The sequence below is a fragment of the Antedon mediterranea genome, chromosome 3, assembly GCF_964355755.1.
Source record: "Antedon mediterranea chromosome 3, ecAntMedi1.1, whole genome shotgun sequence".
NCBI classification, from domain to species: Eukaryota; Metazoa; Echinodermata; class Crinoidea; order Comatulida; family Antedonidae; genus Antedon; species Antedon mediterranea.
In genome coordinates, this window is record NC_092672.1 from 7,292,292 (window position 1) to 7,315,507 (window position 23,216).

At 32.1% G+C, this 23,216-nt stretch overlaps 2 protein-coding genes across 2 annotated transcripts in view; both read right to left on the minus strand.

The window, feature by feature from the left end:
• LOC140044718 (serine/threonine-protein kinase NLK-like) overlaps positions 1 to 15,430 on the minus strand; it is a 37,875-nt gene extending 22,445 nt beyond the window's left edge. The window contains exons 1-2 of the mRNA XM_072089345.1: positions 14,910 to 15,430; positions 2,334 to 2,463 (exon numbers count right to left, since the gene is read on the minus strand). Of these exons, the coding sequence (XP_071945446.1) occupies positions 2,334 to 2,463; positions 14,910 to 15,112 (333 nt within the window). The 5' untranslated portion in view covers positions 15,113 to 15,430. The remainder of the gene's footprint in view (positions 1 to 2,333; positions 2,464 to 14,909) is intronic.
• Positions 15,431 to 16,275: 845 nt separating this feature from the next.
• LOC140043488 (F-box/WD repeat-containing protein 8-like) lies at positions 16,276 to 22,934 on the minus strand. The gene is made up of 11 exons (XM_072088003.1): positions 22,880 to 22,934; positions 21,872 to 22,274; positions 21,462 to 21,566; positions 21,123 to 21,287; positions 20,676 to 20,764; positions 20,175 to 20,311; positions 19,295 to 19,488; positions 18,467 to 18,822; positions 18,157 to 18,336; positions 17,290 to 17,394; positions 16,276 to 16,894 (listed from the first exon to the last, which is right to left on the minus strand). Exons 2-11 carry the CDS (start codon positions 22,250 to 22,252, stop codon positions 16,753 to 16,755), a joined length of 1,854 nt encoding a protein of 617 aa, XP_071944104.1. The 5' UTR covers positions 22,253 to 22,274; positions 22,880 to 22,934; the 3' UTR covers positions 16,276 to 16,752.
• Between the last annotated feature and the right edge of the window lie 282 nt (positions 22,935 to 23,216).

A 23,216-nucleotide genomic window follows, 5' to 3' on the forward strand; every position in this document is an offset into this window, starting at 1 on the left:
TATTAAATGAACAAAAAAATAATAACTATGTTTTCTAATTGTTTTTATATATATTTTTTAAAGGTTTTTAATTGAATTTACTTAATTAACTTTAGAAGTAATTACACAGTAGCCAAGGTTTAATTTGATATGCAAATTAATGATTAATCAGAATCCTTGTAAATGTAAATTTAGTTTCATGTTATAATAAAAAATATTACAAAAAGGTGTTAAATATACCCAAACTTGACTTGACTAACTTGTTATCATGTAGACAGTCATGTTTCATGCTAGTCTACAACACCTGAAAGGGGAGTGTGTTATTACTGTACTTGGTTATAGTTTTTATAATGATTTAGCCTAAAACAATAGAATCTTAGATTTTCCCTACATAAAAAATGGATTAAGCCATGACCTTTGGACCTTACCTTCAACCTCTCAGGTCACTAGACCTTTAAAAATGTTCCTCAGCATGAATAATTGGAAACAAAAGAAGAGACTGAACTCAACAAACTAACAAAGAACAACCTGACTAACAAAGAATAATAATACCAAATTCAAAAACAATTGTTTTCAACAAAATAAGAAAAAGTACACAGTGCTATAATTGATTCCCAATCTAAACTAATAAATTAGGCGACCTCAGGAAGCTTTAAATTCAATATTGATATTTTGATAAACTTAAAAAGGCATGATAATGGGAAGAGATTATGGATTCCATATTTTCTTGGATAACAATTATTCATGGATAAAAAAGAATTAACCACTGAAGCGTGACTAGATGAGGACTTAAAAACGACTTAAATCTGAAAAAAAATAAAATTTGTTCTTCAGATTTTTAGAAAACCACAACCAGCTGAATAAATACTATTATAGTACTTTATATTTTATTGTAATTTATTTCGTATTTTAACATAATATTTTGCTAATTTATAATATTTATTTCTAGCTTTTTGGCTACCCAGAAAAAAGCTGTGTTTTAATTGTAGGCCATTAAAAAAATTAATTAATTATAGTGACATGAGTTTTTCCCTTTTTTTAAGAGCTTTGTGATCACAAAAATATATCAGGGCTGATGAATGCAATGAATAGACTATAGTGAACAATGATACAAAATGAAGTTGGTTCATCCAATCTTGATAATAAAAATTATTTGTTTTTTTTTACACTACAGTATTCTCTTGTATTGTGTACAATATTTTAGGCTGGCTACATTGATATTCCCAGCTAAATACTGCAAAATATTAATTTTAAAAAAGCAAAAATTAATTTGTAGGTATGATTTTTTTTATATGGCCTTAAATGTAATTTTATAATGTCATTTTCATATAATTAATGTCCAATTTTCCATATAATTTTATTTAAACTTTAAGTATAGTTGCCATACATACAGTACACAAACTCCTCAATCCTTAATTTCAATTAAGTAAGACACAAAAATGTATACAGTACACAAATTACAAGAGGCCATATAATAATACAGAACACCGTCAAATAATACTAAACAGTAAAACATGAATTATTCATGAGATGTGCCAAGTCAAGCAGATTAAACAGCAAAGTTATAACAGTTAACACACTGTCTAACCAATTATGATGCTTTGTGTAAATTGTAACCACCTTCATCACTATGGAAACATTACCAATTTGTCGTTTTCAGGAATGATAACACTGAATCAAAATTTAGTAATTACTGTCATCTTAATTCCTAGGTGAAAGTGTGAACGCACTTTTACAAGCATGGAGGAATTTGTAACAAAAATAATTTTTACTCAAAATTATAAAAATTTAATATCAATAATCATACAGATTTTATTTTATTATTACTATAGTTTTGAAGAAGCAAATATACACAGTGTATTTATTATTGAAATGGTAGAAATGATAAAAATGATGAAAAAATGTAAAGAAACACTTTTTAAATTTACAGTATAACAAATTTACAATAAATTACTACAGTAGTTACCACCATGTTATGCCATTATATTATAACTATAACAATTATAGTATTATACTGTAATTGTGTAGATAAGGTGGAAAAAGATCATCAGGGAAACCTTTGGTTATTCCCTACCAGATGAAAGTGGTAATTTAGAAGTCCAAAGTACATCACAACAATGCATCTAGTAAGCATGCAATATTAGCCCACACTGGTGGTATATTATACAATTACCATCTTTCAATAAACAGGGTTAATCAGGGGACAGTGCATAATTACCTATTTATTAGAATTAACACGTTTTAATTTAAGACAGCTAGTCTATTGGTTACTTCATATTTAAATTTGTTGTGGCAAGCCACCTTTATTCACCACATACACAAACATAGGAAAAAATGTATTAAATAAAGCTTACATTATCATGTTTAAAGAAGAATAACATCTTAAGTTCTCTGTAGACTCTCTTTGAGGAGATAACATTTTGGAAAACATTTGGCATCTTCTTGAGGGCCACTCTTCTACCATCCCGAGGGTCTGTCACAGACCTATGAAAAGAACAAAAAAGTAAATGTATGTTGAAAAACATTGTTTATGAAAAATGTAAAGCCATACATGTCAACCCTCACTCTTAGTCTTATGCATTATAATTATAAAAACGTACACCCTATTCACACAATTAAAACTATTTTTAATTTTATACAGTACATGTTTTACTAAATGATTTTTTAAACTAACTAGGCATAATTACTTTCATAATTAAAAGCTATTAATTGGGGATGTTCATCATTGCTTAGATGAACACTGTACACACACAGTGATCATCAGACCTTAACTTAAGCTCGGTCTACATTATCAAACTTTATGTGATGGACACAATGATCATATTTGGGCATATTACTAGTACAATGGGCATACCACTACTACCATATTTATTTCTTTATGTTTAGAAATGGACAGGTGAAATGGACAGGCATGAAAGCCGACGAATTTCTGGAAAGCTAGATTCAATTGCAGAGATGTCGGACTTTAAAAAAGGAAAGTAACCACATAACCATTGACTACTGTACAACAAAAAGGAAACAAAAAAACTTTACATGTTGAAGGAAGTGGCTTTTTTTTATTGGGTGAAACTGGTTTAAACTTTACTGTATGTAATCATTTAAAAAATATTATTCTTAGTCATGAAACGCAAACGTCTGCTTATTCAGTACATACAGTTCATAACATTCTTTATGGCCTGTTTCTGCTGCGTATCACAAGAAATAGTTTATTTCAAAGACTAAATTTGTGCTCCCAAATGACCGTTTCTGGTTGGTTGTTACCCATTACCCAAAATACAATGTGACTAGGTGTTGAAACGCTCACGATACTACAGCCTGTAAAATAACCGTTTTAACATTGCAGTTAAAAGTTGCAAAGCGATAACCGGATAAATATTGTTTTCATCTCCAATCGTTATTGTCAATCATTTTAAAAACCTGTAATACACGATTGTACTGTATACTAGTACACTACAGTATTGATATCAATCTTTAGAAATTATAAAATTTTAATTTCCAGGAACGGTTTCATGCAAATGAAGTGAATTCAATAATTCTTATTCTTTTGTACCGGTAAGTCATAGACAGAGCGCATTATGTTAATTAATTACATATTATGACACATTACAATACATGATGTATGTATTTTAATATACTGTGCAGTTAGTCAAGGTGCTTTGAACAGGAAACGCCTTGTGAATGCTGATATTTTAAATTGTCTTGTGCCACACTGCCATGCAAGAAAGAAACTTTCTTTTGTTAGGGGATATACCGGATAACTCATCCCGTTTTTTAATGAATGTTCTTCTAAATTTAGCAGGGTTTCGGAGGAGGCAGTTAATACGGAAAATTTGCAAAGTCATTTTCAAATAAAAGATTTTATGAGAATTCTACGTAAAGCAAGCTAATTTCATGCAGAATTTTCAATCTGGTACTTTTTCGATTTTAGTGAACTACTGACTGAGATTCCTGGTTATCTGGTTCCAGCAGCATGTTCTGACTGCTTATTAATCTTGTAAACATAGCCTACTACTAACATGCGTTGTTGTAAAGATGCTGGATTTACAACGCCAGCTTTGTTGTGCATCAGCCAGTTTCCTTCCTTAAGTAGGCGTGTCCATTGAGACAAGTAATTTCCTGCATGTCCAGGATGTTCCTATGGTCCATGTTCCAAGAAGCTTCACCTACCCTGTAGTAGGGATTAGATGGGATTAAGGCCTATGTAGTAACCAAACCTACCCTGTAGTAGTTGGGATTAGATGGGATTAAGACCTATGAAGTAGGTATGATGTGCCATTCTGGAAAGAATTTATATGTCCAACAGAATGGTAATTTTAACAATCTAAAACAGATAATATTTAAGACTCAGGTCTTGCACCCCAAAGTTCCAATTCCACAAAGTTATAATGTTTTTTTTAGCTAAACAATGAATTCAACCTATATTTAATCCGTTATTTCTCTGCAGGCCTTATTTCTACTATGGGAATTTTTTTTTTCAATTCAACTTTATGTGTCAATTTTCTATGTATCCAAAAAACATCTTTTACAAGATTGTCTTCTGCACTTTCTTCACTGTGTGATTTCTATACAAAGTTTATCACTGAAGATTAAACCATTTTTCGTATCAAAGTTTTATCATCAATTATCAGATATCCATGTCATAAACACATGTCATACTGTAATCGGACATACTGGGATTCATCCTTTGTTTCCAAAAAAAAAAAAAAAAAAAAGCTACTTTTGTAGATTTTACTCTAAACAATTTAGATACAGTTTAAATACAGTTGAATCTGCTGAGTGAAAGCAGACACCCTCAGATCTGGGAAAAAGCGTCTAGGTTTCCAGAAGATGAATACATACATTTTTACATGCCAGTGCCACATGACTGATATGTGCTTGTCAATTGTATTGTACCTACTATACTATACGAACCGAAGGAGAGGTGCGCCACAAATTTGTATTGATGCATGGGTATGTCAAAAAACCTAGATGGTACGTAACATCAATGAACAACGGTGCGTCAATGTTTGCCACCCACCCTCATTATTACAATTTAAAGTTGTAAAGAAATTGTTTTTTTTGTTGTCACAAACACATCTTTTTGGTGGTCACTTTGCGTGATGTAAATTGTCGAACAGTGGCTTATGATGCAGTACTGTACAATCAGTATATTATTACTATCCATAATACATTTTTGGTTAGGCATTTTAATACAGACAGTAGACATAATGAAATGTCACATGCTCGTCATATAAACTCTGCATAAACTTGGCTATGTGAAAAACATAATGTTAAATTCCTCAAATGAAGTCATGTTGGTAGTGTGTAGTAATGTGCTCTGAAAATATTAAGTATGATTTATAATGATATGGTTATCAAGATACTGTATGATAATACTAGTAATACAGTAGGCAGACTATATTATTGGGATTCATATTGTGAACATTTCAGGGTGAGAGGCAAGACTTAAATAACACTGAACAGTACATTATAGAGTAGGAAACTTTGGTCTACTGTACTATAAATTAAAATTTACATTTATTTTAAAATTCTATTATTTAGAATGTCTCTTTGGCATTTAATCTTAAACCTACAGGTTTAAAAGATGAGGATGTATATTTAGCTAAAAAAGGTAGGGTCCATATCCTTTGTCATTCATTCATAAACATCATACAATATTTAATGTAATAATAATTGATTTTAAGATCTTTTTAAACTATTGACCTTTCATCAAGAAAAATGTTTAGTTTCTCATTTAAATAATAAAATAAACATATTTAAAAAAAAATTATTTTAGAATTTTGACTCATTGAGTTAATGGTAATATTAATGAATTCCATATTAAAGACAACAATAAATCAGCATACAATCAATCAATAAAACCAAGTGCTAGAATTTCCATATCAACATTCATAAAAAAAAAAAGAATCAATTTCTTATATTATTTATACTTTTCAGCTCATTATTTATTATCTACGTAATTGGTAAGTAGGTTTTTTTTTCCTTCATCTGATGCAATGTTATATTACTGTATATTGATAACCTCTATAATTGGAAGGTCATACGAAGGCTACAGTATGAAAGCTCTTGTTGATAATATGCTATAGCCAGTGAAAGTGAACAATGCTAGAAATATGAATATTGCTCTATCTGACAATGAGAACACAGCACCAACAACATAATTAAAACACAGAGTTCTGTCTAATTATCAATTTTACAAACAAAAGTGTGATGTGCCCAAATATGGTAGTGATGTGCCCAAATATGGTAGTGATGTGCCCAAATATGGTAGTGATGTGCCCAAATATGGTAGTGATGTGCCCAAATATGGTAGTGATGTGCCCAAATATGGTAGTGATGTGCCCAAATATGGTAGTGATGTGCCCAAATATGGTAGTGATGTGCCCAAATATGGTAGTAAGTGATATGACAGTATGCCAAAAATATGGTAGTGATACATCATCATCATGTCCATATATGGGCACATCAAATGTTTTGTCATATAAAGTTTGATATTGTAGACAGAGCTTTATTTTAATGAGTTCAAAGTTAACACAAATATCAGAAAATTGAACTAGATGAATTATTAAATGTAAATTGTATTCACCAATCATGTGTAAAGAGTAAAGATTAGAATGATAACACCTACTCCACCCATTTCCATTTAGACAACAACATAAAATCATTGTTCAAATCTGATTGACAATTAAAAAAAATGACATGTTACAATTACATATTAATAATAAAGATGATACAGCACTAGTTCAAAGTTTAATTAATTCACTGGTTATCAGTCATGAAAACTGTTCAATGTCAGAATGGATTTATGCAAGTTGTAGAACAGCAGGAAAAGACCCTGAACAAAGCTTACTATATGAACAACAAAAACACTAATAAATTAGATAATGTAGGCACTGTTTTGGTTTTTTTAAACATGACATCTCCCTCAGGGAGTCAGGGTAGAGTTTTCTCATTTTTTTTTGGTCACAATTTCCAAATGCTTTTTACTGTGTATCTGTGTCCTCATCACACACCTACATGTAATTTGAAACACCATTGTGTACTTACTTTATTCCGGATATACTGATTTTAGATTTATATTTAGTTTAGTATTACTATACTACAGTATACAAATGGGTCTAAAATTGGGTATTGCTAAACACCGCAAACACCGCAAACCTAAAAAAAAACATAGCAAACCACATCGAACCAACATAAATTTCTACTGTTAACTACTTATTTTTGGGGTAAAACATCACTTTTTGGTCAAAAATGATTGCTAAACCCTGCAAACCTCCAAAAAAATATAGCAAACCCCATCGAACCAACATAAAAGTGATTGAATCATGTAGTGTACAACCCACTGGGTATACAGTATCCATGTAAAAAAAATATTAAATTTCTACTGTTAACTACTTATTTTTGGGGTAAAACATCACTTTTTGGTCAAAAATGATTGCTAAACCCTGCAAACCTCCAAAAAAATATAGCAAACCCCATCGAACCAACATAAAAGTGATTGAATCATGTAGTGTACAACCCACTGGGTATACAGTATCCATGTAAAAAAAATATTAAATTTCTACTGTTAACTACTTATTTTTGGGGTAAAACATCATTTTTTGGTCAAAAATGATTGCTAAACCCCGCAAACCTCCAAAAAAATATACTGTAGCAAACCCCACCAAACCAACATAAAAGTGACAAATATGGTAGTAAGTGATATGACAGTATGCCAAAAATATGGTAGTGATACATCATCATCATGTCCATATATGGGCACATCAAATGTTTTGTCATATAAAGTTTGATATTGTAGACAGAGCTTTATTTTAATGAGTTCAAAGTTAACACAAATATCAGAAAATTGAACTAGATGAATTATTAAATGTAAATTGTATTCACCAATCATGTGTAAAGAGTAAAGATTAGAATGATAACACCTACTCCACCCATTTCCATTTAGACAACAACATAAAATCATTGTTCAAATCTGATTGACAATTAAAAAAAATGACATGTTACAATTACATATTAATAATAAAGATGATACAGCACTAGTTCAAAGTTTAATTAATTCACTGGTTATCAGTCATGAAAACTGTTCAATGTCAGAATGGATTTATGCAAGTTGTAGAACAGCAGGAAAAGACCCTGAACAAAGCTTACTATATGAACAACAAAAACACTAATAAATTAGATAATGTAGGCACTGTTTTGGTTTTTTTAAACATGACATCTCCCTCAGGGAGTCAGGGTAGAGTTTTCTCATTTTTTTTTGGTCACAATTTCCAAATGCTTTTTACTGTGTATCTGTGTCCTCATCACACACCTACATGTAATTTGAAACACCATTGTGTACTTACTTTATTCCGGATATACTGATTTTAGATTTATATTTAGTTTAGTATTACTATACTACAGTATACAAATGGGTCTAAAATTGGGTATTGCTAAACACCGCAAACACCGCAAACCTAAAAAAAAACATAGCAAACCACATCGAACCAACATAAATTTCTACTGTTAACTACTTATTTTTGGGGTAAAACATCACTTTTTGGTCAAAAATGATTGCTAAACCCTGCAAACCTCCAAAAAAATATAGCAAACCCCATCGAACCAACATAAAAGTGATTGAATCATGTAGTGTACAACCCACTGGGTATACAGTATCCATGTAAAAAAAATATTAAATTTCTACTGTTAACTACTTATTTTTGGGGTAAAACATCACTTTTTGGTCAAAAATGATTGCTAAACCCTGCAAACCTCCAAAAAAATATAGCAAACCCCATCGAACCAACATAAAAGTGATTGAATCATGTAGTGTACAACCCACTGGGTATACAGTATCCATGTAAAAAAAATATTAAATTTCTACTGTTAACTACTTATTTTTGGGGTAAAACATCATTTTTTGGTCAAAAATGATTGCTAAACCCCGCAAACCTCCAAAAAAATATACTGTAGCAAACCCCACCAAACCAACATAAAAGTGATTGAATCATGTAGTGTACAACCCACTGGGTATATTCATGTAAAAAAAATATTAAATTTCTACTGTTAACAACTTATTTTGGGGGTAAAACATCATTTTTTTGGTCAAAAATGATTGCTAAACCCCGCAAACCTCCAAAAAACCATAGCAAACCCCACCGAACCAACATAAAAGTGATTGAATAATGTAGTGTACGACCCACTGGGTATATACATTATTAAATTTATACTGTTAACTACTTTTTTGGGGATAAAACATCATTTTTTGGTTAAAAATTAATAATCATTTTTGACCAAAAAATGATGTTTTACCCTAAAAATAAGTAGTAAATTTTTTTTTTACATTGATATACCCAGTGGGTTGCACACTACATGATTCAATCACTTTTATGTTGGTTCGGTGGGGTTCTATGTTTTTTTGGAGGTTTGCGGGGGTTTGCGGTGTTTAGCAATACCCCTAAAATTAACTTCTCTAATAATTAATTGTAAAAAAATGAAGATTCCTTACAAAATACAAAGGTTAATTCATGATATAAATAGACCACAATAATACTGTTCTATAATGTTTAACTATATACAGTATATGGTTTCTATACTTGATGGTTTTAAGTTTAACTGAACAGGTCCTATCTTAGCTTGTACTGTACCATTGGTGGATGATTAATTATTAGTACTGTATGCTTATATACTTGGATACTGTAAATAATTCTGAACTTATTTTTCCATAGCTTTTGAAAAGCTAAAAAAAACAATCTGTTGTAATAATATATTCACTGTAAGCTATAGTGAGTGTAGTTAGTAGGTTACACATTGTATAACAGTTGTATTGTATAGTAAAGGTATCAGTAAATCCTCTATGCTGTTTAATTACACCCACCACACAACAGACTACGTTTTACTTTTAAATAGAGACTGTGTGCTTTGGTCTAACCACAAAAATTTAAGATTGTGAACAAAGAAATTACAAGGATAGACTCTTGGTTACTAAGTAAAAGACTTTGGACCTTTTGGTGATAAAAATACTATAGTGACAATGTTTTAAATATAGAAAATTGTACAATATAAAAATTTGAAAAATATGTTTAGGTGTATGATTCTATATTATTTGTCTATTATGTTTCATTCTTTTTACATAAATTAAAACTTCGTTTTGATCCTCATTTAACTTGTATGTAAATTAGGGAAGGGCTTATCAAATATTGATCATGCAAAATCTCATTTTTGAAAAAGATACAGTACAATGTTAATCTATTCAAGAACTAAATCCCTCTTTCAAAGGCTTACCAAATATCCTTAAAAGGAAAATACAGTTAGTACACTATGTGGAAATACAGTACTATACAGTACTACAGTAGTAAATGGTAACTTCACATTTTTTGAAAATATAAAATACAGTATCATTATCAATAATAATTATTATAGTGTTAATTAATGATGCTGTACTTAATGTATATTGGTACTGTACAATAGTTAAAAAAAAAAATCTACTTTGAACAATTTACATACAATTCATAAGCTGTATACTACAGCTCTATATTAATTTAGTATTTTTGAAAACAGAATTTAATTTTCTAGTACGACATTTACTGTAAATATATAAAAAAGTCTACAGAAAAGAGATTGCAAAAATAGAACACATCTAGACAATTAACACAGTATCTGATTACTACTGGAGGCTTAAGAACCCCCTTGGAGCTGGGATGGATAGATCATTAGGTGTTAACATTTTTGCTCAACACAGGATGCTATTATAAATCAGGCCTTAACAAAGCAAGGACAGATTGAATGCATTACAGTACCTATACTGTAAAAAAAGTGATTTGGATAGAAGTTTCATAAAATTTTACTGTTATTATACTGTCTGTAGTATAGTACTACTACTGGTAGTGGTAGTAGTAAGTGTATACCATGGACAAATTACTATTTCTTTGCTATACAGAGTACTGTGAACATGGAAAAAACAAGAAGCCCTTTAACATTGTCCAAGCAACTTATAGTAAGAGTCTTCTAGCTACAGTACTAAGCACAGACTTAGGGGCCTGTTCGTAGGGGTTGAAAATACCAGCTTATTCCCGATTTCCGTTCGCGTGGCCCAATTAACTTTTGCCTCAGGCTACAAAAAATTCGAGGTAAAATGTTCACCAAATTTGCAGGTTATTTCAGCGATAATCCAATTATACTCGGCCTTCGAGGATAATAAATCTCCGATAGAGGCAATGTGTCAAATTTTGACAAACGTTCGCTGCCTAGGCCCGTCATTTCTCCTACGAAGCTCTTCCATACACGCTTCGAGAGCGATCGTCAGCTGGTGCTGTCCTTGTTGGTGTAGACCGTTTAGGAATACACCCCGTTTAGTAGTAGGCCTAGCTGGTCGGTGGTGTTTCCGTCAAATTCTTCGCCAATGAGTAAAATACAGGTCGTCAGGAGAAGGCATATTTCGGCAGGATTATCGGCGTTAAGAGGCATAAGGTTTGTCGCAAGGATAAGCAGTGTAAAAGGTAGCAAGTAATTGTTATTGTAAAGAAAGATCGCGAGTAAAAAATATACAACACGAAACTAGCGTGCGAAAATGGGGTCGTAGGTTGTAAAGACAACTGACCTTAAAACGTAATTTCCGGTTTGTGATTCGTCGATTAAGCATTTAAGCGGTTAAATATTTCAAGTACGAACAACGCTCAATTTATAACCCGAGGCATGGGTGAAATTAAGCGCTTATTTTAACCACCGTACGAACACGACCTTACTGTGTGCAGAATGTTTTTTTGTAAATTAGGTTAATGAATGCAATTCCTACTGTAGCTAAAAGTAGGCCTACACAGTTCCTCAACTACAGTACCAGCCATATATGGGGGGGGGGGGGGGGAGAAATCCAGGATGAACTAAATTCACTTCCCTGTTGCAAATGCAAACAATGCAAAAAAGTGTAGACAATGTACACACTCAGAAAGCTTAAATTTGAATATTATTATGTTAAAAACCATTTTGGAGTCATCATCATGTATCCAGTTTAAACACATTTAAAATAATTCCTATGAAAATGCAATCATTTTGTTAAGCTAGTCTAAAAAATGTAAAAGTAAAGATCTGTGCTAATTTGGAGTCGGCATAAAAAAAAAAATACAAAAAGAAAGTGCCTCTGGCCAGAGCTCTACATTCAGTATAGCATAGCCCAGGAATACATATCAATATGTCATAAGAAATTTATTACCAGCATAAGAATCATTTAAAAGGCAGTTTAAGAGGCTTTGTTTATTCTTGTCCATGATAACGTACAGTAAGTGTACTGAATATTAATTGTGGATAGTTGATAGCTTAGGAGCTTCTAGGCAGTAATCGTGTCCAAATCACTCAAATTAAGCATTGGATTAAAAAAAAATATACAATATTGAATATAATTATGTTGAGAAATTCTAAGGTAAAAACTACCAAACTGTATTATATTTTTCTATGTAATGTACTGTATTACTTCAGTATTCTGCGAAATGAATACATTATACACTTCAATATATAATTCCATCAAGAAAAGCGTATCAGTCACAAAAACTTTACTGTGACTCATTATGGTATACAAAATATATATGTTAATGAGTCAGAGTGAATCAGCGACTTTGTTATGCTAGGTATGACCCAATCAGGCATATTATTGGAGGATTAATATTTACAATCCCACAGTATTTAAAGTGTTTTGTTGATACCAAACAATAACGACTACCACTACCGCCCTAAAGAATGATACATAAAAATATAATTAACAGAATATTACGGCAAAATAAAATTTTTCAGCACATTCTTTTTTTGTACATTATTGCATATTTACATATTTCTTTTTATAAAGAGAAAAAAAGGAGAAATTTTAGATGATGTTAATTAAAAATTATTTAGAAAATTTTGTTTAGCAAAATTGCTATCAAACTGATTTTTTAGTCAAGAAACATAGGTTTTGTATTGTATTTTTTGCTACACAATTGTAGAAATGTGTAGCAAAAAAGGTATAGCTTTTTGCTATGCTACACTGGCGAAATTATTCCCTGCTATGGTACCCTCACTTTTTAATGATTTAAAAGGCAGACATACAATACTTAACTATAAAATCTATTTTTCCATTAGGTGCGGTTAATTCATCTGCACTGACATAGATAAAAAGCCTACTGTGCAGGATAGGAAATTTAAAAGCTAAGGGTACTGCATTGTGTGTTAAGATTTTTAAACGATCCTTTTTAAAAACTAACTTGAAATACTGTAAACCAGAGAAAATAATAGTTCCATGATGGTTCCGAAACGTCGATCTTCTTTGTCATTAAATTTTATTTTGAAGTTATATAGTAAACGTCTTTTAATCGTAAAATAAAACAGACAGGTAAAAATAAATGTAAAGATGTTTTGCCAATCAAATACAGTAACTTTCCAGAATACTAACTGTACAGAATTGAAGGAATATACTCTATAATTAAATACAAAGTATTTAACTTAAATACAAAGTATTTAACTAACTGTAGTACATACAGTAGTACCAAAGAAGAGTGAAATTAACTCTTATCTGGTACTACCTGTACACATGGAAACATTTTATTTTAAAATTTTGTTTAAGAATGTTTTAGTTTTGTATAGTATTTTTTGCTACACAATTTTAGAAATGTGTACTGTAAGTAGCAATTAGGTTGTTTTGTACAGCTTTTTGCTATGCTACACTGGCCAAATTATTCCCTGTACTACTACAACAACACAATGCTTCTATGGGTTTCTTGATTCTCGCTAGACTACATCCAAAATCTCCTTACCAACTTACAAAAAGAAAACATGTGGTTTGTTTTAAGTCGAAAGCAGGAACTTCCACACATCCTCTAGCCCTGGCTTTGTGTGGCCTACTCATGGCAACAAAAATCTATTTAGTTTTCCCAACAAAAAAACACTTCATTATTGAATAGTCAAATCTTGAATCTTTGGTCTTTTGTTTTGAACAATGTATTGCTAAGTATTTTTTAAACCATTTTTTTTCTTTTTTTTGTGCTACTTATTGTGTCAACAGGATAATGATATGTAACTGTAATGTAGCATACACTACAGTATTATTATTTTCACATTTACACACAACATTTAAAAAAAACATTAAAACAAAACAGTAAATTAAAACTTGATTATTAATATTAGAATGTGTATACATTTCAGTTTTAAAAATTTAAATAAATAACTTGATGATTTTCTTTAAATAAAAAAGACTAATTTGATTATATAAATTAGGAAATACATTTCACATAGTACAACAAGAGTACAACAAAAATGACTTAATAAAGTTGTCTATATTTTGTCTAAATACAGAAAGAGTTTTAATAAACTGAATAGTAGTAGTACAGTAGCATCAAGTAGAAACTATTTATTTAGTAAATGACTATTTTTGAATTTCATTTTCATAAAAGAATATAAAAATAAGTATTCTACAATAAAATTATTCCAAAAACTATAAATAATTATATGGAAGTATTTTATTTATTTCATACTTGACATTGTATAGTACGTTGTCAATCAGCTTTTGTTTAAGCATCAACCAGCTGATTTTTAAAGGTCTCTTCAAAACACAATTATTTTCAAAAAGGTGACCATGTACTTTTAAAGGCCATATTTTGATCCATTTAATTCAATATAAAAACAGTAACTACAATTATTATTTAGATTACAGCTGTATTATAATTTTTTTTATCATACATCAGATACTAAACTTGCAGTTCTATTTTATAAAGATGCAAACAAAGAGAATTGTCGGCAATTCAGTCACCGTTTTGTTGGACGTCCACACGTCACCAACTTTCAATTGATATATGAACATGTTAAAATAATATTCATTTAAACGTAATGTAATTAAAATGTATGTATATAAAGTAAAATTTTGTTCAATATTCATCAAAAATTTATATATGAAGTTAAAATAAACAAAGTTGAAGGAACAAAGGACTTACCATACAACACCAAACGCACCATAACCGATCGGTCTGTCGGGCTCGAAATCTGCCCGTGTTGTCGACGTTGATGATGGTGTTGTGGTCGACGAAATGCCATTTCTTTGCTGATAAAATGCTTGTGAAGCATTTAGAGCACTTTGTTCGTGTAGAATACCACGAAAGTTCACATTCTGTCTTACTCTGGAACCACAGACAGCCATAGTTGAAGAACTATGAAGCTCGAATGTAAGGTCTTCTTTGAATCGACAAACGCCAACCAACAAGCCTTCGTCGGTAGCACCAGCAAATGCAGCAGGGATAGGCTAACCACTCTCAACGCACACACCCGAAATTTCGGAGCGAAATTATACGTTTTTCTCAACTTAATATCATAATTTGAGTCAACCACTGGTATGATTAAGACCAAGTAATGACTGTTGTTTCTTCTGGTGAGCTGTGGGTTCACAGACGGTAGAGATTTGTGGTCATGGAGTGAGCTGCACTTGTACTGACCACCTCCACTCTACCGATCAGCTGCCTGCTCGCGATCGACAATCTACAAAAAGAACAAAAGATCGCCTGGACGCTTTAAATCATAATTATAGATGGCGCTATTAACAATTTGGAAATTATCATAATTAATACACAGCAGCATCATCATAACTAGATTTTTATTTGTTTTAATTTATTTAATCGTCATTAATGCCATCATAATCTTCACTGTCATTATCACCCTCACGAATTTAACGCTTATAAAAACACAAAATTCAAATAGTAAATCTAATCTAATCTTGCCATATTATTTTAAGTGTTGTTCTAGGGACACTCTTCCACCAAATTTCTTTTGAAAGACAATTTTTTTTTTTCAATTATACAAGGTTCTTTTCATTTCAAACAGGGCAATTCCTGTATTCGGCAATGAAATACTTGCACAGCTAACATCAGGAATTACCAACACCAGGAGCATTCATACACAACCATCAGCTCCGACGCGTTAGATCATTCACCCTCCCCAAAGTCCGGACACAACGCACAAAAAACTTCATTACTTTCCACGGAGTTTTCAATGATTGGTGAATGATCAGAAACTGAGTTATGATAAGCAATTGTGAACCCCTTTTGGTTTGTGTTACTGGATGTACTATGATGGCCATTGAAAGACTGATTTGTGGACTATGATATATTTTAGTATTACTTGTTTGGACTGTGTTATACTATGTTTTTTTTTTATATATATTTATTATTATATTTATGTCAACTTCATCACTGTTTACTTGATGCAATAAAGGAAATAAATAAATAAATAAATAAATACAACACATTCATTTTTTATACACAGTGTGATTGTTTTATGTAAAATCGAATTGCAATATTACAACTGTCTATTAAAAATTATTAATAAATGTACATTAATTACCATATTCTTAATCTTTATCATTTTAAAATAACTAATATTCTGTATAATCACCAGGCAGTTTGGAATTTCTTTTAATACCTATAAACCTTTTTAAATGATAAATTGTTGTTGTTCCTGGCCTGGTGGCATTCCAATAAATAAGAACAATGTGGCATAATGGACTAGCATGTGAGAGGCATGGGTTCAAGAACTATCTGTGCCATATTGCTTGTACCCATATCCAAGATACTTTACTCTAATTGCCATGTCCTTCGTATGAGATGTAAAGACGTTGGTATTGTGTATATACAATACAGATGTACCCAATAAAGAACTTGGTACACTATTCATGAGGGGATCATCTCCCGATATGCTTATTATTTTGGTAGGCCATACACTGCTTCTGTGGGTCCGTAGAGTACCTTATATCTTCAATTTTAATAATAATACAGTTACATATTCAGTTCATACATCATCATAAGGTGCAGTAAGTCTAATGTTGTAGTTGTACCCCTCAGGTTCATCGTAATTTGATAAGCAAACCGACGGTAGACCTTCCCGCGTCTGGTCCGCTAAAAAGTTGTAGTGCCGTAGTTCACCTCTCAATCTATAGTGTGAATAAGTCAATTTCATCAATTACAACTATATATACTATATATAGTGCAAATAATGTGCTTTATTTGTTTTGCAAAACTAAATGTTAGAGTCACAAATTATTGGTATTTGCATCAAATCATGCCTAAAGGGTCTATCACAACCTCTCCGGTCTGGCTGTAGTTCAAATTCATGTCAAATTGCATGTACATCGTTTCGCCAACTATCAGTTGGCTTTCTCAAAGTGTAGTGACACGTATGTCACCGTTGACCTCTAGATGACAGGTAAATAATCGTTATTTACTATTACGGTTGAGATATAATTAACCAGAACAGGTGTGAAAGATGTTTAAAAGTGCCAGTAGGTAGAAAATATGTTTTTCTTAAATATATCACACACTAACTTACCTTTTATGGGTGACTGTCTCAAAATCATCTTGCAAACTTTTTATATTTGGAATATTTGCAGTTACCAAGCTACTACCTTTAAAATGTGTATACCTAACAGGGTGTCTAAAAAAAATTATTATATATAGATTAATATGCAGACTCAAAGGATAAAGGAAAAGAAAGATAGGGGGTCTCGGTGGTGTGTGAGTTAGGACATATTTTTTTCAAACTATTTTTTTATTGCATGATTTAAAAAAAAGAGGAATTTCTATAAATGGGCTATAGTACTACATAAAACCATAGAGGGTGCTATGAAAAATCTAAAAATATTGGTAAATAGGTGAAAAATGTGTTAGCAACACATTATATCAAACGCATGAATGAATTATAAAAATGATACAGACCAATATTAGTTTTCTATTCTCTATCAATATATAGAGTAGTAGAAATTATAAATTTATACATTTTTTAGTTTTAGTTTTTAGTTGACTCAAAGTATCAGGAGACCGTACCGCCATTATCGGGAGAGTTGGGATGTCTGATTTCTAAAATATTAAAGTCAGTTAGGCTTGGGCAGCATAACGTTTTTTAAAGGCATTATACATCAACAGAAATAAGTGCTGTATATTTACAATAACTTCAACAAACGTACAGAATTACAGGCCTTGTCTTTTGAAAATTATAGGTGTGCTGCAAATTGCACTCCTCAATACATTCAGGGATGCTGTAGGTGTGCTGTTTGTACATTGGTGTGTAGAAGTTTGCCAAATTTAAGTGTGTTGTAAATTGCACACTCAAAGGGCAGTTTAGGCGTGTGTTAGGCGAGTGATCGCATTAGCTCGCCTTCAAAGACAAGGCCTGGAATTAATATGTAAAGAGATCTACCTAGCATATGTATCCCAAAGCTTTCTTTGCATTCTTTGATCCCAAAGACACACCATGCCTTCCATACCACCACTTAGAACCTTCCAATCATCGGCCTGCACCTGAGTGACAGCGCCCCCATGTCCAGATAAACTCATGACAGGACGATTGCTTTCTAGACGTAAATCAAACAGCCGGACTCTATTGAATAGAAAATATTTAGCATACAGTCGATCTCCATCGAATAGGAAATATTTAGCATAATCTGGTTAAAGTAGATGTGACTTCTTATGCCAAATAGCATTCTACATTTTCTCTTATATCTCTTTACCTCTTATCTTTACATCCCGTAACAAACATGCTCCTAAGAGGGTCATCACCATGAATACAAGTAACATTCCAAGTATGTCCTCGGAACACTTGCTTTATGTTTTTTGTCTCAACGTCAAAGAATTTAACTGAGAAGCTCTCTTGGAAGCCTGCGACACCAAACCCGCAGACAATATAATTGTTCATGACCTCCATACAAGTCGGTATTCCTGAGCCTCCTACAAAGGCATGTACAAGGCTTAGATACCTAGGCCCTGGTGCAGGCTGATAAATGTATAGTCCTGTATTTGTTATTAACGCTACATTGGTGGCTTGCTGGTTTTGATCCAACATTGGAAAAAGTTTCATATCTTCAATCTGTACAAAAAAAAAATAAAGAAGAATTATAATTGAATGCCATATCATATCTTGTATACTGTGTAACATTTATTCATAAGAATGAAGATTATTTGATAAAGTAGAATTGTAACTTGATGGTTAAGATGTTTGCCTCCTGATTTTACGGTACTGGGTTCAAATCCTGCTGATCTCAGAATGTTGGTTTCAAGACTAGAATAATATACCAGAGCCCTGTAATACAGTCATGGCTGTATGATTAGTCTATTTTAGTATGCATTCTAGTGTGTATTCTAGTCCAGATAAAAAATCTTGAGATCAGACAGGATCGAACCCAGGACCATACAATCGGTAGCCAAGCCAATATATATGACAAAAAAATGTGTTATATCACTTGGGCATATCACTACCATATTTGGGCACATCACACTTTTTTGTCAAACTAGTTTGATATGGCAGACGGAGCTTTAACCACAGAATCACATCTACTTACATCAGTATCCAAAATGATAGAATCTTGCTTATACCAATTGCCTGAACCATTGGCAGTCTCAACTCGTAGTTCCCTCCCAGAGGTACTTGCAACTTGGGCAGCATCAGTTGCTATAGACGCACATCTAATACTATCTTGGTGATAACGATGGACAGGGTCACCACCATGCTCTGTGCTCCATATATTCATGTCACCTTAAGTAGTTAAACGTTTCATTTGTTTGTATCATTGTTATGTAAAAATAATTGTCGGAGTAAAATTGTTGTGTAAAACACAAAAATGCAGTGTGACATTTACTAGCAGATTCTCAGTATTGTATCATATATAATTTGTGCAGTATCCAGGCAAATTCTATAATACATTGTCACATATGCATCTCATGTGGTGGCTGTAAATAGGCTAAAAGACTAACCAACCTTAACCCAATACAGGTGTGACATTGTACAACAAAACTTGCCTATGATACTGAAGACATCATGTTATATATGTGAAAATACAGCACAGAGAATCGGCTGCTTTTACTATAACTAAACGTCCTTTTCAATACATGGCATCGTTCCCAGTGCTTTTCACTTTGCTGAGATCACTTCTTTAATAATAATAATAATAATACCAGCATATCTTTTAGACAACCATTACTTACACATTATAGTTCTATAAAATAATATTACTATATAATATAAATACATTTTTTTTTACATAAAGTACATGAGCACTCTTGAGTGGTATGTGCGCTATAAAAATCCTGTATTGGTGGTGGTGGTACATCATCTGTTAATGGATTACGAGACATGGCTGTATCAATACTTTATATCATTCTAAACATACAGTAATTAAACCCGGAGACATTTTAATTTTGTTTTAGTGTTTATTTACTCACCATTTGTGTATGTCGCAATGGAAACGATTGAATTCACAGCCACGTGATTGACCTCTGGCATATCACAACTAAAAAGCATGGTTTCATTTTCAACTTGACCATTTACTTTCCACAGCCTAACACTACCATTAGAATAACTAAGTATAAAACAATACAATGTTAATTAATGATTTACAGTATTTATTCAAATAAATTCCTGACTTTGAATTAACACCCCCTCGCAAAAACGCCCCGCCACATGCAGTACATACACAATATTCTATCACAACACATTTCTATTTGTAGTAGAATTCATTGATTGATCTACAAATTTGATATCATTTTGATGCAATTTTTACAGTTTTTTTTATCCCTTTTCGATATTAATTTTTTTTTTTCATATCTAGGGGGTAGTTATTTGATGTTACAAATATATAAACGCCTCCCTCTCCCAGGACGTTTATTCAAATAATTTTGTATTATGGTGGTCCTTAAAATTGATAATTGAAATTCTTCTCTTACCCTGATATAACGGCATTGTCAGAAGAACTTGCCGTACATAGAACACCACCGGTAACATGCTCAAGTGCGGTCACTCGACCGATACGACCCTACACAAAATGTACAACGTGACTAATTTACTTTTAAACGGGCTATTGATGGATCAGTACTCTTGGTTAACTCCCTACTCTTCTGAAAGATGCACTGGGTTGTAGTGCACACAAGTGAGACATTTACACAGGATCTCTAGTTTTAAGTCCTTACCCGAAAAGACTTGTTTTATTTACTACTAGAACCATGGTTAAAGACAGTCTTTGACCTGTGCCAATTTTAGGGCTATTGTTTGCAATGGCCCTGCCTTAAGTGCTCAACCATTTGACTCGCCTGTACTCTTACCTTACTATTTTAACATTTACTTAAGCCTTAACTAGTATAGATATGCTCTCTTTAATAAATGCACACATTTACCTTCCAATTGGCTAATAGCAAATCTTTCTGCATTAAGCCATCTCTGACTGCCTCTTTCCAATTTGGTTCATTATCAATACTGACCTCGTCTGAAAGACCTAGCGATTGATAAAAAGGAAACCATAGCAACTGGTCATTTGCCAAACTTCGCCAACTGGAGCTCACCTAGAACACAAAAAAACCTTGTTGAAAAAAAACCTATAGAACAAAGGTCCTTGTGTTTTTTTTAGCAGTAGCTGAATTCCGTTGCGGTTCGCGGGCTGTCTGTTGAGAACACCTACTTATGATAGAAATACAATGGAAATTGAAAACAAGCTCAAATCTGTATGGTGTTCTTACCTGTGCACAGTTACATAGGTCTTTCATGCTTAGATGCTTGAAAATCTTAACACCAATTTCACGTGGAATCTCTATATCAAAAAACGGTATTTCATTTAATTCGTCCTGAAAAAATGATAATACATAGAAAGAATTATAGTAAGCATCAACTGAACAATACTATCATTAACCTCATACACATAAAAACATTATGGGTTTGTCAACATAGTGTATGGATGTACTGTATTTGAAAAAGATGATGTTAACTGTGAAATATACACTAGTGGCCAGATTTAGACTTTTGATTTTTATTTAAATCACTTAGATTTGATCAGACATTGTTATGTTGATCTGCATCACAAAAAGGTTACCTCTGGTTAGAGGGAGTGTCTAATGCGGGGTCTCAATTGGAGTATACTGAATTTTCATACCAAATCTGATATGAAAGTTTCAAGAAATCCGAGTGTCTTGTTTTTTTCTTCATCATCTTCATTGTTCATCTTTCTTCTCTTCCAAGCATTCTGATTTGTCAGTCTCTCACTTGTGCTAGCTTCATTCTGATTGGTCAGTCTCTCACTTGTGCTAGCTTCATTCTGATTGGTCACTCTCTTGCTTTCATTTCTATTCTGTAATCTTTTTCCTTCCAGTAAGGTTTCAACAATTGTAAATGGTGTGTAGTTCACTTGGGCATTTATATCAACTGTGTTCTTTGTGTTCTTAGGATCTGATTTGTGATCAGAGATTCCAGGTTCAGTCTTTTTTTCTTTCAGTTCTTTTTTCCAAGACACTCTAAACTTGTCTAAGTCATCCATCTTCCATTTTAAACATTTTTACCTTAAATAAAAAAAAAATTTTAAACTGATGATGAGCATGATATTACGTTAACTACGCCAATACATGTTTGCTTTGCGTCATGCGCAATTTGAACAACTTTACCCAACAAGTAGTTGATTCAAATCAGCGCAAATGTTATGATAAACCTACTTATCAGCATAGGCCTAGGTAGACAGATTTAATAAAATATAGGCCTACTAATCCATACCATATCAAAGAAAAGAATACAGATTTCAATTTTACCTCTGGACAAATCCATGAAATCGAACAGAAAAATTAGTCCTAGCTAACCTAAAATCTAGCCGTGATCCAAGTGAGAGGTTATGAGCTAAATAGGCCTATGCTAGGCCTAGCTAGGTTAGAGTACCGGTAGTGGTACTAGCCGACTATATTCTCTAGGCGAGGGAGCTAGTACTAGTAGTAGGTTAAGGCTAGGCTAGGGCCAGGCCTAGAGGCCTAGTTTTATTTTAAACAATGACCAACCTAGTCCTAACTAAAGATCTCTAGGCCCATGGCTAGCTTCTATTAGTTAGCTTAGCCTATGCCTAGTAAAGCTGAAATAAGTTAAGGGATCCAAGTTAAGTTTTAATAATATATAAATATACCCATCCTCTGAACAAAATAGAGACATTTTAATTGAGTTGATATTGAAAATAAAATAAACACACTTTGTTTATGTTGTATAGCGCCATCTACGAATAATGTGATTAAAAACTTTTTAAGAATTAAGAGAGAATTATGCTCATATGCTCAAATAATTAATTAATTCCTCATTTACACTTATTATATGAAACAACTTGCATTATGAAGTGTAAAAATAAGTTTTTATTTATTTCTTTTCATCTTTGTATATCTTTGTATATATATTTTATTGTAATAAACTATTACATAGATTATTCTATATTTTATTGTTATCAATTATTTTTATTTTTCAAAACTCAC

What these genes read in the sequence shown, in the direction of transcription:
- LOC140043488 (XM_072088003.1), bottom strand. Translation starts at nt 22,252, where the DNA reads ATGGATGACTTAGACAAGTTTAGAGTGTCTTGGAAAAAAGAACTGAAA. An exon ending in GACAATGCCGTTATATCAGG is followed by an intron (nt 20,312 to 20,675) that starts GTAAGAGAAGAA and finishes TTTTATACTTAG; the next exon opens with TTATTCTAATGGTAGTGTTA. An exon ending in GAGACAGTCACCCATAAAAG is followed by an intron (nt 16,895 to 17,289) that starts GTAAGTTAGTGT and finishes TTCACACTATAG; the next exon opens with ATTGAGAGGTGAACTACGGC.